This window comes from Poecilia reticulata, linkage group LG13, assembly GCF_000633615.1.
Source record: "Poecilia reticulata strain Guanapo linkage group LG13, Guppy_female_1.0+MT, whole genome shotgun sequence".
NCBI classification, from domain to species: domain Eukaryota; kingdom Metazoa; phylum Chordata; class Actinopteri; order Cyprinodontiformes; family Poeciliidae; genus Poecilia; species Poecilia reticulata.
In genome coordinates this window covers 9,247,099-9,261,661 of record NC_024343.1, presented here as the reverse complement: position 1 = coordinate 9,261,661, position 14,563 = coordinate 9,247,099, and the positions used below count along the sequence as shown (strand labels likewise).

The following is a 14,563-nucleotide window of genomic DNA, read 5'->3' as shown; positions in this document are numbered from 1 at the left end:
CCATCAACTCAGCAGGTGAAGAAATGGTGACGTCCATGGCTGAACAATATAACAAAAGAGATCTTTTTTTAAGTAATTATGAGTTTTGGCATATCACAAACAGCAATTAATTAGTTAATAGAAAAATTGCAACTTATTTAGGCCAACATGTCTAACTAATCTTGGATCCCTTTAAGCTGTTGCCACTAAGTTAACCATCGAGCCACGTATGTTGGTGTATAGAACACATTTTAATGGGCATCAAATATTAGAAAATAAAGGGAATTTTGTGGAACATTGAGTCATGTCACATAATTGAAGTATTTGTGTTGCTTTTTATGTGCTCCGATTCTGAATAGAACGTGTGTATTGGGATTAGGGGTGTGGAATTCAGTGTCTAGCTGTAAAATCATGAGGTACGTTATTTTTGCATTCTTGTTCTACTACTTAAAAAAATTCTATTCAAAAATCAGCTTACCATCTCCGAATTAACATGTATGCAAACATTATATTTAAATATTTATTTCAATGTAATAGCTATTACATTATAGTGAAATGTAATAGCTATTACATTTCACTATAATGTAATAGCTGTACCCCCAAGAGGTCAGATAGTTATTTCCTGAATGAAGTCAAATAACGTCAAAATGTCTTTTACTTTGATATTTCAGTCACGTGCATTCCAGGTGATTGAATCTTTATCTGGGCAAACAGCAGAGAGTTGTGTTGGAGTAAATTGAGTTTTGTGTCAGTACGTTCTATTCATTGGCAGTGAGGCCCATGTCACCATGTACAGCCTCATGCTGTGGAAATTGCATGAACTGGTGATCAATATCATTTTGASTTTTGGGGAACATTGTCCATAGTCTGTAAACTTTAATGAACTTTTTCAGACATTTGTCAAAATAAAATGCCATTAAGCGACAGATGTGGTCTGCAGATGTTTGATAGACATTTGCTTCATGTTTGTAGAAAAATTTTGATGAATGTAAAAATGAAACTATTAAATGTTCGGACTCTGATGGGAAGGTTCTGAGAATGTAATGGTTACGGTTAGGCTGTAGAAATGAATGTAAGTCAATGGAAAGTCCCCACAAAGATAGCCACACAAACATGTGTGTGCGCGCGCGCGTTGTTTGCTACACTCTCACGCGCCTCCAAAATAAACTCCAGATACGCGTCGCCTCGTCCCGCCGCTGCCAGGCAGCAGGGCGGAGAGTCAGCCCGCTCTCATTGGATGACTTTTTTTCCGTGAGTTTCTCGTGAAGTGCTGGTGGGAGGAGAATTTCCAGCAAGAACGGATATCAAAAATAAACCCCCGTCATGTCCGAGGGAAGAGCAAGACGTATAAATACCCSTGATGTGTCCAGAATGCAGCGCKGTTCAGAGGAACACAGAAAGACTAACGCAGACGGTTCATAGACAGACACTGCCTGGGAGTGTAAGAGATTTAAGGATAATAGTCCCTGGACTGGGGAGGACGCATAACTTCCTAAACATCAAGCTGCATTTCCCCCATGGCAGCAGCTCTCTGCGTCTCCGCAGCTCTCTGCGTCTTGTGTCAGAAGATGCGCATCACGCCGCGTTTCGTCTCTTTGCTCCTCTGCCTAGTCAACGCAGCAGCTGCCTCCCAGTTTGAGTCGGAGGATGTTGTACCTGTTCGGATTAACGGCAGAGTCGGCGGCCGCTTCTGGAAGAGAAGCGAAGAAAACCCCATTTTCACCCTCAAGGCGTTCGGCAGGAACCTGACTCTGAACCTCATCCCAGACACCAGTTTTCTGTCGCCGGCCTTCAACATCCAGGGCGTCAGCGCCGCTTTACGCAGCGCCTCAGGTGCCCAGCCCGGGCTGCGCTCTGACCACAATGGCTCCAAGAACCGGACACAGGAGAGCGAAGGACGCCTGCGGAGATGCTTCTACTCCGGAAACGTGGGTCAGGACGAGAACTCGCTCGTAGCGGTCAGCCTATGCTCGGGCATCTTCGGCTCCTTCATCACGGACGGGAAGGAGTATCTGATCGAGCCCAAACTCCGCAGCGGCCAGCGGCCGGACTCTGCCGAGCAGCTGCATGTGATCAGGAGGAGGAGACTCGCCGAGAACCGCGGAGTTCCCCTCCTGTTTAATGGCGCTGCRGAGACGCTCCGAGCGGAACGTTTTACGCACCGCGGCAGTGAAGCACGGAGGGAAGCTCGCCGGAGACGCTTCGTTTCAGAGCCACGCTTCATAGAAACCCTGGCCGTAGCAGACTCGACCATGACCCACTTCTATGGAGATGAAATAAAGGTCAGGAGACGTGAGATCACTCTCTCTTTCACGGTCAACTCCAGCTYTTAGATTGAGCTTTCCCGAAAAATCAAAAACCCATTTTAACAGCATATTACAGATCAAAGTGTTGATGAACCTGCTTTACAGTGTATAAGACAGCTCCAGTAACAATACAGAAAACTTTAAGGGACCATAAGAACAAAATAAATAAACCAAATTAACTATGTGATGAAAACCAAGATATTCTGCTCAGTCTCTGCTTAAATGTAAAGAAATTGGGTTTCAGTATAGACTTAAAGTGATTATTGGTTTGAGAAGCTCCTCTTTCCAAAACATCCTCCCCCAAAAACTAATAGTCACGTCACAACTGGTTCCGTCCAGGATTGAGGAATGTCTGGTTGTCAGAGTCCAGACTGGTAAGACATTCTGTTTAGAATCTTAAAAAAAAGCAGAAAAATTCAGACTGAGTTCTGAAATGGACTGATGGTCAGTATACATAAAGTCTAAAATCAAGCGATATGAACCTTTTTGTGCAGCTTTCAGCCATGATTAATGATTAATCATTATGATCCACACTTTCACAAAACGGGTCAAACACACCAATTACTGTCTCTAACTGATGTCACAACCTGCAAACGTTAATGTGATGGTGAAACCTGACTTTCGTCAAATATCTCGCTAACTTTCCTTAGGGTCTGTCTATGAACCGGGTTGGGGGAACCCAACAGATGGGTTCCCCCAACCCATCTGTTGAGCCTGAATTCAATGCTGGAAGAAAATACACCAGGCATCGGTTTGTTTTCCTCGGCTGCTTCATAGAAGGTGCTTTTTGACGCAGAGCGAGGCTGAGAGGAAATCGTTGGGCTGCTGATCTCCACAGGCTGAGAGGAGTCAGGCAACAGAAACGCAAAAAATGCTGGAGCACATTCCTTTAAGCTTTGTCACACATTGGCGCCATTGCTTCACCATCATCCCAAAAGATTCATGGGGTTTGCAAGATTTATTGAAGGCCATTTTCTTTTCAGAGCATCAGAAAAGAAATCTGATGCTCTGATTTCTTTTGATATCTATAGATATCTATAGATATATATTGATATCTATAGATATCTATAGATATATATTGATATCTATAGATATCTATAGATATATATTGATATCTATAGATATCTATAGATATATATTGATATCTATAGATATTGGCTTTAACCAGTTTGAAGACCAAGTTCTTTGTAAAGGGTTTGACACACATTGAACTTCTCCACATTACATAATATTTAAGTTAATGTGACAGACCAACATGCAATAGTTGGTCTAGTAATTGGGTATTTGCAGTTTTAGTTTTCTGCTGCACGGAAAAAGATACATAGTGTCTTGTTTGTTTTTATGAAATGAAATAAAACGCATGTTGGCTATATTTAGGTCTCAGGAGCTTGTGAAGGAACTCTGTTTGCACATTGACCAGCTTTCTGCTGACACTGCGAGCTTTCAGAGGTATTCTGTCTGAATATTTATCACTTTAGCCAAAGTTCACAAAGTTTAAATCTGATTTATGTACAGCTTGCTTCACCAACCGCTGAGCTGTGCCACAAGCTCAAAGTTTTCTCCACTTTAAAACACCTGAAGCTCAGTCAGGTTGGATGCAACAGATTCTCAATTTGATTTCAGTCTCAATATTCWCTGTGTCTATTAATGCATGAACATGATTCAATTCAAATATTGAACCTCCCCACAAGGAATGCACAATATAAACGGTATAGTATAAAAATTTGCCCTGCGATTAAGATCTGTAGTCTATCGCTGCTCCGTGTTTTACACTGATGGGACTATTATGTGCTATTAAGACAAATGTTCATTTTAATGCAACTGACAGTTTGCAAAGCTTGAGGATAATGTCCTGTTCACACTAAACGTTTATGAGCAGAATTCATTTTGGTGTTTAATAAAATTCATTATCAGATCAGAAATTTTGTTCATGCAATTCAAGAGTTTAAATTATTCTGAAGTAAAATAAGTAGTTATTTTAACTTGATATTGTGAGTACAAATAATTGCGATATGTGTTCTCTTTAACTAGGAGAGGAAAGTTTTTTCTTACACATTGTGAAATAATTATTTGGTTTAAATTGCAGCATTAAGTTAAAACTCAATACAATATTAATTAACTTTAAAAAAACAATGTTTAGACAACTTGACTCTTGTTGTTAAATCAACTTTATGAACTTTAATTTGTGAGTTAAAACCAAAACAATTTTCTTGTTGACTTTAATTGCATTTTCAAGGCAGCAGGTGGACTTTTATTTTCAAGTTAAACCACCTTTAAATGTTTTACAGTGTGCACATATATATGAAATTAAGTCAGACACATCTTGGCTCTAGAGGCATCATTGTAAAGGAAGATGAGTAAAATGCATGCCACATTTTTCATTTTTTTCAATTAGTAAAAGATAAAAAGGTGTGGTTTTACAGCACTTTTCTTCCACTTCACTATTAGAAGCTGCTTTGTGTTGACCTGCAACATAAAATCCTTATAAAACACTGAAGGATGATGTAACGTGAAGATCCTGGCTCTGCTGCCTTTAAGCAAAACAAAATCAGCAGATTTTCTTCAAGCTCTGTCTGTTTGCATTTAGCCCCGTCCTCGGCTGCCAAGCCCTCTTAGGCAACTACACAACCAGGATCAGATGAACTAAATCTTACACCAGCGACTCTCCAATACAAACACACATTTCAAATCCCCCCTCCCCCCCCACCCCGACCTGTAGCTGTTCATGTAGATGTGGAAAACTTTCTATGTGGGACTCTGAAAAGTGATGTCAGCCACATCATGGCATGTTTTCCAGCTTTTTCTCTTACACACTCCCAGTCAGCAAGCAAATCATTTGACCTCTAGTGTCTGAAAACCCGTTCCAGGCGTGGCATGACAAGACATCCCAGTTTTAGAGCTGATCAGTGTCTGATTTCTCCACGTGCCTCTGACTTTACATTCTAACTGACTTTAGGCCAATATGTTCTGCTCTCATTAGAAGCTGAAAGGGAAGCCATGACTTTATAGTATTAGAATGATCTATCTAACAATAGTCATTGCTACCTTGTAGTTTTAAGAAGATGGGAGCATCATGTGATTAATCTGTATCTTTATGCATTTACACAGCAAATTTGGAAGTGTTCCATCAACTCCTACAGAGTTAAATTTTACACCTTTAAGGTGTCTRTATAGGTTCACACTGGATGGTGTAGAAGTAACACTTTTGAAAGTGTTATTTGTGATAGAGTTGAATCAACACTCACAGTAGTTGAAATCAAATACACATGTAGCACCCCACTGCTCCATCACCTGTTCTCAGGGCAGAACTTTAACTCACTTGCGGGGTGGCTACTTGGGTTGTGATTTTCAGGTAGATACCACGCAGGTTTACCTCATATGAGTAGCCATTACTCCACTACTGTTGTCATTCTTTTACCTTCCCAGTTAAATAATCCAGACATCCACGCACAAAGTTGCTTTTCTTATTTATCTTCAACACACAAACTAGCCTGGCTTCTTCTACCCTGAACGTTGGTAGGAATTTAACATATCAGTCTCTATAACCCCTTATATACATTTACAAACATTAACAGTTCTTAAACTTACACCAACTTCCCATTTCAGCATATAACTTCACACATCTCCGCACACAGGGCCCACACTCTCACACATACAGTCCAATACCCGTTGACGCTTCCGTTGCAGGCCTGTTGATGTTYGAGTTCGCTGACACGAACGCAAAGTCCTTGTTACTGTTCCTCTTGTTGGAACCGGGTGGACCCCAGAAACCGGCTCGCTCCGCCGACGTCCTCACCGTCACCGCTGCTTCGCGAGTCCACTTTCTTTTTTTTTCTTTTCCTATAGCGTCTCCACGCAGGATTCCTGTAGCTTTCTTTATCTTTAGGGAAACGTCCCCACCATCTTGCTGCGTTACCCAAAAACGGGCTCCGCTGTAGTKTCCTCTAATTAGTAACAGTCCTCGCTTCCCATTACTCAATTGTGAACTATACTCCGCGTATAATCTTATTTCTAACTCACCAACTATGTTTTACACGATTGTTTTTCGTATGGTTCCAATCCCTCTTTCCTTTTTTCTTCCCCTCTCTCCTTCCGCTCTCGTTCTCTCTTCCCCTTCCCAGAATCCTCTCTCTCTCCTCTTTCTTTCCCTCCGTACACTTCACTTCCCCTTGTAAATCTGTTACTCTCAGACATAGGAATTCATCCCTCTCCGTACTCTACAATAGGTAAATCACCGAAATATACATTTATGTAACTCCATTACCCATTCTTAACCCCAGTTACCTAGCAGAAGACATAAACCCCCACTTCTTGTGGTTCTCAAACCCCAGCAATATACAACAAAGCTCATACATTCATGGTGCTTTGCACTGAAGGTGAAGCTTTGAAAGTTCACTGGAAGCGGCCATGGATGGTCTTGTGATCACTGATGGTGAAGTGTCTTTGGTGCTGCTCTTGTTTTCACCAACATGCAGGAGGAAGACTTCCAGCCTGGGAGGAAAAACAAGAAATATAGCAGAAACATTAGGATAATAAATACATTTTTTAAAAGTAGTGTGAGCAAAACTAATCAGACTCACATTTGTGTGACCATCATATTCAAATTACTGTGCCCACCTGGTTTACAAGACAAAGAATAAAAAAGTCAGAAATAATTACTAAAGAAATGAGTCAGTTTATAGAAAAAAATTTGAACAGCATTAAAAGTTGTGCCAACCTGTCTGAAGAAATATGTTGAAGTCTTCATAACAGGCTTCAGTCACCAACATGACACACTGACAAAGAAAACACATTTTGGCAGTTTTTAGATGTGTCACAGGTACCAAACACCAGAGTCAAATGGCTCAATTGCCTCCTCATTGTGTAGATTTGTTCTCCAGAGTCCTGCTAATCACCTAATTATTGCATTCAGATGGTGCAGCAGCGGCACATCTAACTGTTGCAGGACAGTGGTCCTCCAGGACTGAAGTTTGACACCTGTGGCTTAGATCAAGCCACAGGTTTGATCTAAGCCTGTGGCTTGGGGGAGAGCACAGCCACTCCCCCGTTTTGCAGTCTACAGCCAAAAACTTAAAGAAAACGACCCCACAGCTAAATAATGCTAATTCAAATGGCCTCCAGATTTTCCTGACAGTTTCAATGTTAGGTTAAGATAATAAACAGTCATATATACCGTGATATCCAAACAAATAAATGTACGTTAAGCAAACTGTGTATATGAATCAATACTCGTGCAAACAGAAAATTAATGCCTCCATAAGAAATAGTCAAAAACATGATAATTTTAACATGGAACTTACCTTGTTATAATAAGCTCCAGACAAGACGCCATACTGCTGCCTCCAGTCTTCAGGCAAACATATGACGCTGTAGCGGAACAAGATGGCCGGCCAGGGGGCGGGGCTAATGACCGGGGGCGGGGCTAATGACCGGGCCCAAATAATAAAGCTCACGATAATTTAACTTTACAACATGGACATGCCCGCAACAGCGGAGCTAACAAGTTTCACCACCACAGAGAGCGACTGCCATTTTGAATCCATCTGACATGAAGTACAACAAACCAAGAGAAGAACAGAAACATCAGGATACTGGTCACTAATGATGAAACAACACAAATTCAAAACATGTTAACGTTCTGTAGCTCTAGCTAGTTTGCTATTTGTTGCCAAGTGACTGATGATGACGTTTGTGACAAGCTTTACCCAGAATGCACCTGGCGACAATAAGAACAATTAATTTGTAGTTTTGTGTGTCATAAAGTCAAATATAAGAGTGAAAATAAAGCCAGTCATGTGGCACAACATTTTATTCAATATTTTACACCCAMTATGTCACTAAAATCAGTCAGTCTGGTAAAGTTTTTAGCAACCAAGAGTCAACAATGGGGCACCTACTATATAAGCTATCTAAATCAACACCAGACTGAGTGTTGAGTTAGAAATCAACACTTGACTGGGCAAACTCCTTAGGGAATCTAACACTCACCAACACTCATGTTGTTGAATTAACACTGTATTCTTAACATTCCACACTTGCACTGGAAATCTRACACTTCTGAATTTGCTGTGTGGCATTAAAGCTGCAGTGTCCAACTTTTATAAAAATGTGTGTTTTTGCATATTTTTTAAAACCTTTTCTCTGTCATGATGATATAGTAGGAGAAATGTGATCAAATGGAGCAGAACCTGCTCTTCCCCACAGCAGCAGGCTCTGCTGTGGGGAACCAGCTGCAGCACAGCAGAGACCACGCACACAGCAATAGRAGCCACATTTTTTGCAGATGACCTATCTCATGTTATACTGTCATGACATAGTGAAAGCTTTAAGAAATATATAAAAATTACATTTATATAAACGTTGCATACTTCATTAATAAAACAAGCAAAAATATGTTGTATTTGACTAAACCTCATGCATTCAACTTAAATAAAGCAGACTCTGTGTAACACATACTAAATAATGACTTATAAGACATAACTAGTAAGCAAGAGATTGTGTCAAAAACATTGTTTACTTCAGAAGAAGTCTAAGACACAACATTATAATTTTACTAAATGGAAAGAAGCAACTTGTTCTTTTGCTTTTCTCTGCAGCACTACATCCTCACCCTCATGTCCATGGTGGCCCAGCTGTACAAGCACCCCAGCATCAAGAACTCAGTGAACATAGTGGTGGTGAAGATGTTGGTGGTGGAGGACGAGGAGGCTGGACCGGAGCTGTCCAGCAACGGAGGCGTAGCTCTGCGCAACTTCTGCTCCTGGCAGCAGCTTTTCAACCCACCAAGCCAAAGGCATCCTGAGCACTACGACACGGCAATGCTGTTCACCAGAGAGGTGAGAGGTGGACCACTGGTCTGCTGTGTGCTTGTGATGAGCTCAGGGTTTTACCTTACGCTATGCTTTTAGTGAAATTTGCTCAGAATATGGTTTAATCCAGATGGAACTGCTGCATACTGTGTGCCAGGCATCAGAAAGTAGAAGTGAGGTATCATGAGTGGAGGGATCAGTCAATCACTGAGCTAAGATCTGCTTGGGGATGTATTAAAAAGTCTCAAATGCACTCAGGGGAAATGCTTTCTGGAATAGCTTTAAGCCAAGCATTCAGGTTAAGTCATAACAGAGCAATTAGTAATGTTGTCTATCACATCCATTAGGCACATTCTGCATCTGGCAACTGCTTGTAGCAGATATCCAGACCAACCCGTAACTCTAACTAATGGTTGTGTTGATGGCAACAACTGCTATCAGATAAAGTGAAATTAGATTTAAGTCTTTGACTTTCACAGTCCAATACCATCATTTTTTGGCTCATTCAAAGGAGGACTAGCGTCTTTCACATATAATTTTGTCCACTTAACAGTTTGATCTTCGGGCATTTTCATGCCTCCAGTAGATTTGGTTCTATTGAGGACCAAAACTTCAACATTTGTTCCATTTTCAGCTGCTGCAGTTCTCTTCCAGACTGCACTGTGCTAAACGATCTAAACCATTTGAAGAAATGGTTCCCCCCCTCGCCTGTGGTGGCGCTGCACCAAGAACCACTTAGGGAAATAACAGGAAAACCTCAGAAGACACTGAGCACAACTTCCTTCTTCACAAAATGGAAACAAAAATGGAGCAGCATCAGATTTAAAAGGTTGTAGGATTTCTCTTTTGTCTTTGGCTAAAGACTACAAGCCATTTCTCTCGCTAGCGTTTAGCTTGTTCACAATAAGTAATAAGTCAATTAATGGCATGATAAATTAAAAATGTCTATTTGCATGATTCATGATTTTTTTCTCTTCTCTCAAAAACTGGATATTTGGTCTCAAATATTCTTTTTTTGAAGGATGGTTTTGTTTACAGAGACATTATAATTCATTTTATTTGTTGTTTCAGTTTTTTTGTTTATTTATTTTAGTTAATTTAAATAATTTCCAGTTTTCTACACAAGCGCTAGACTTGCATGTTTATTTTGGTTGTATTTACCCAGAATGCCCTGCCCTGTATTCATTCCTGCATTTGGAGTGGTCTTCAGTTTGCTTGGTGTTCACATATGCATTCAAAGTGCACCAGAGTTCACTTCAACTGTACCCATATTGAGGTTTGTAGGCAGACCAGAGTTCATTTTTTCTGTTTGTACCAGAGTTCAATTGCATATTCACACCTCCACAAATGAACTGGACTTTCTAGGCCAACAAACCAGAGGTTAAAGTGGACTAAACAGAGCTCGGCACCCACATACTATCAAACCACCAGTACGTTTTAGACTCAGTCTGAGGTTCATTTTCTAAAATCCATGACAAATGTAGCAGGACTCATGCTTTCCAGATAGTTCTTTACAGTCAAGAGAATATTTCCCCAAATGTTTTCAAAATCATCATCGTTTTTTGATTCATGTGAGACATTAATGTGCGTAATGTGAACTTTGTGCTCTTTCTTCTTCAGTAGCTATTTCTGCATTGAAACTCAACCATGGATGCCATTTTTGTCCAGTCTCTCTTTTCTATTGTTGAATCATTGGACCATTAGCTCTGATCTCAACATAAATAAATAAAGGATCCCAGATACCTTGTCTGGGACCCTTTATGGTGGATTTGGTGTCTATGGGCTKTTGAGATTTCATAGTCAACTTTACTGATTACCTACATTTCTTGTGTGACAAAGTCCTTCATTTCCCACAATCCAAATGGATACTAGCAAGTATAATTTAATTTAGTTTGAATTACTTCTTATACTTTTTTATAATTGTTTTGCAGTTTATTTGTGTTGTTTTGTATTTACTGTATTGATTGAATGTTTTGTATTTACTGACACAACTTGTATCATTAATTATTTTATTCTTTGTTTTTAGCAAGACAAACTGAGCATTGTCCAGGGACAACAGATGAAAAATAGCCGTTTAGCTAATTCTGGTGCATTTGCAGAAATGTCAATTAAAGTGCATTGTCCCCACCGGATAAATGAAATTAAATTTAATGTTTAGGCCCATTTTTTTCCCACTAGCTCAGCCGGGTTCTCACTGTGGTTTGCTGCAGTCATAAAGCCTTAGAACTGACTTTGTTATCCTTTCCAGTAATATTTTTCATCTATTCTTTAATTTCTATGAACCAGGGAATGATGTTTTACTTTATATTGTCAGACAGGTTGTGCGACAGACTGGCGACCTGTCCAGGGTGACCCCGCCTCTCGCCTGGAACGTTAGCTGGAGAGGCACCAGCACCTCCTGACCCCACTAAGGGACAAGGTGTAAAGAAAATGGATGGATGGATGTCAGACAGGTTCTATTTGAGTGATTTATGGCATTAATCAGATTTGTGTGTGGCTAGAAAACTGAACCACAACCCCTGGTCAAGATTGTTTTGTCATGTTACCAAACTGATAAAAAAGTCAAATAGAAATCATCCTACGTGTAATTATTAATGCTAGCCAGTACTATCGGTAAAAATGTGACTGTGCAGATGTGGGGCATGTGTTTAAATATGATTTATTTTTGAAATTGTGAATCTTGGCTACATTACTGAGGATGATAAAAAACAGGAAGCTACCCATATGTGCCAGAATTTGTGGAAACAGTAATTATTTATAACTATTCTTAATTTAGGTGCATTTAAAGTAGCCTTGGAAAATAAAATGGTCTATATGAGGTAACTCAGTGGGAGCCTTTAGGCATGTGGAGGACATGAAACCGATAAAGGTGCTACCAATATCATTCCAAAGTAATGTTCTGATTGAACTCATATTTCACCATGTGGGTGAACTTCAGTGTTCTCTGTTGACAGCTGGAATATTTCATAGCAATTGAGCCACTTGTATTTTATGTATTGCTGAGACGTCACTGGATGCATAAATGTGAAGGCCAGATTGAAGTGTGAATGGAAGAGCAACTGTATGGGTCTTACTGACTTACAGTGACGTGAAAAAAATAAAGAGTACCGTATTTACTGTTCATGACTACGTCTATATTTACATGCAGTCATGTAAATTCATTTTTTCTGAATGAGTGTGGTGCGTGCAAACAGACTTCATAAATTACTCCAGCTTCCACACTGTCAACAGGCAACAGAATGTGAGGGCTGAATCAGTCATGTATGGGCTGTGGACAGCTGACCGGGGCACCACCAAAGGTCATTCCAGACAGTTGTTTGTTCTCATAGACTTACAGTAGGCAACTTAATAAATCTAGAATTGTTAAAGTGGCTGAATGAATAAATGAACATTTGCCCAACACAATGGGCAAATCCACTCCACGAGCCACCTCTGACAATGGGAGTTATGAGAAGTTGAGTGGCAGGTAACACTGTGATAATGAAGAAAAAGATATTTCTCTGAATGTTGAAGCCTTCTAAATTCTCTCTACTTCTAGGAATTTCTGAATTAATCATTTGGGCACTAGACTGCTAATATGGAGCTAAAGCAGAAGTTCAGACTGGAAGACTGCGCTTCCTCCATTCGCCCATCGACGTCTGGCGTTCAATCAGCAATCAGGCTCTGCATAAAGGATCCACACCCAAGCCGTCAGCCTGTTCCAAGCTGCGTTCAATCCATTCATCTGCACGCCACAGCTTCTCAGCCAGCACGTCTCAGCTTCTCCACAGCTTCGTGATTCCCCGTCCTTCGACCTCTCATCCTGCATTGGTCCTTTCTTTTCCCCTCAGTCGCTCCTCGGATGCAAGAGATTTCTCCAGGCTCCAGCCTCGATCATTTCAAGCAGCTTCTCCCGCCTATCTCTCACCTGCCTGGGGTTTCACTTACTCCACGATTCACCTCCGAAAACATAACAAGCCCTCTGGTCACCTTGTTAACTTTGACCATTGGCCCGTGACGCATGACCTCCCGCACAGTCAGTGAGACAAGGTAGGTAACTGCGGAGCTCTACGTGGAGGTGGCAGCCTGTTTAAAGATGCCAAGTAAAGAAAGACGACAGAATCAAAAGAGAGGATTTGATGGAAGCAGCAAAAGGCCGTCTTACTTCGCCTGCCAAGCTTCTCTCACTTCCGCATGCCGTCATGGTCAGCGCCTTTCCGGATTTCCCCCTCTACGCCCGTCTCGGGCTGTCAGGACGCTCCTCAGATGCAAGAGATTCCTTGATGATTTCAAGTAGCGTCTCCCCCTTTCTCTCGCCCGACTGGGATTTCTCCATCTCCCTCACCACCTACTCCACGGTCCACCTCTGCCAAGCGGACACGTGATCCCACCGTTTCAACCCGCACCGTCTTTCTTCGCCTCAGCTCCTTCACACCAGCGCCACGCTATGGATCAGCAATGCCTACGGTTTCCCTCTCCTGCATGGCAGCTGTCAGTCCGCTCAGCAACACCTTTCTGGTTTTCCCTCACTACGCCTGTTTCAGGCCACCAGGGTAAGACGTAGAGTTCTCATGTCTCATTCGAGTTTCGCAATACTTCTTAACGCAGACACCTGTCATTAGTTTATCCCCTCCCGAACATGTTGGCCATATATTCATGTGCCATTCGAGTTCTAAGGTCTAAGGACTTTTATCCGAACATCGACTTAGTTAAAACATCGTCACCTGTTTCTCCGAGGCGCCTTTAAACATAACATTAGTTCAGCAAGTGACCAGCTGTTGCGTAAGAGCTGCAAGGCGTATGTTAGAATCCAGACAGACATGGAGGGAYATCTTCCGTATAAATAGCAGACGCATGCGCACTCAACTGCAGAGCAGTGCAGCCCATCTTTAACGGGTCGTTTGGTCACCACAGTTATCCATCTGCTTCACATTAGTTATTTGTCGCTAGTCAGTGCACTATTCTTTGTCATCTGAGCTATATTATAACTTATGCTACCCAGGCCCGGCAGCATGGGCGGACATCTGGGTGCATTGCCGGCTTCAGTTAGTTGGGTCCCGGATGTTCTGCAAGCCCCGTGTTTTACCTACATGGCCAACTCTTTGATACTCCTGCATCAATTTGATACCAGAGTTTCCTTCACTTCCCTTATCGTGTCCTCTGCAACCTCGTTCTGCAATTAAAACAGTTTTTATGTGCCGTTAACACATCGTAATCTATTTTTCAAACCTACAAACGCAACTTGAGCCCGGAGACGTTCACACCAGTCGCCAACGGCATAGGAGCTGCTAGTATAACGTCTAGTTAGTACTTTGCTCAATCTTTTTTAATCAAGGTCTTTTTATTATTATTTTTTTACATAAATCACAAACAAAAAACTGACAAAGACACACACAAGAGAAATCCCTCCCACCCCTCCCCTCCTATACCGGATCTACTGCCCCAACATGAATCCACCTTGTATTCATACATCAGTCGATATAAAGCACA

The 14,563-nt window shown here is 41.4% G+C and overlaps 1 protein-coding gene across 2 annotated transcripts in view; it reads left to right on the top strand.

Moving 5' to 3' along the window:
- The first annotated feature begins 565 nt into the window (after positions 1-565).
- The window catches only part of LOC103474364 (A disintegrin and metalloproteinase with thrombospondin motifs 8), a 62,589-nt gene continuing 48,591 nt past the window's right edge, over positions 566-14,563 (top strand). For both annotated transcript variants that reach the window (XM_008425251.2, XM_008425250.2), the window contains exons 1-2: positions 566-2,261; positions 8,882-9,121. In XM_008425251.2, coding sequence (XP_008423473.1) covers positions 1,497-2,261; positions 8,882-9,121 — 1,005 coding nt within the window. In that variant the 5' untranslated portion in view covers positions 566-1,496. The remainder of the gene's footprint in view (positions 2,262-8,881; positions 9,122-14,563) is intronic.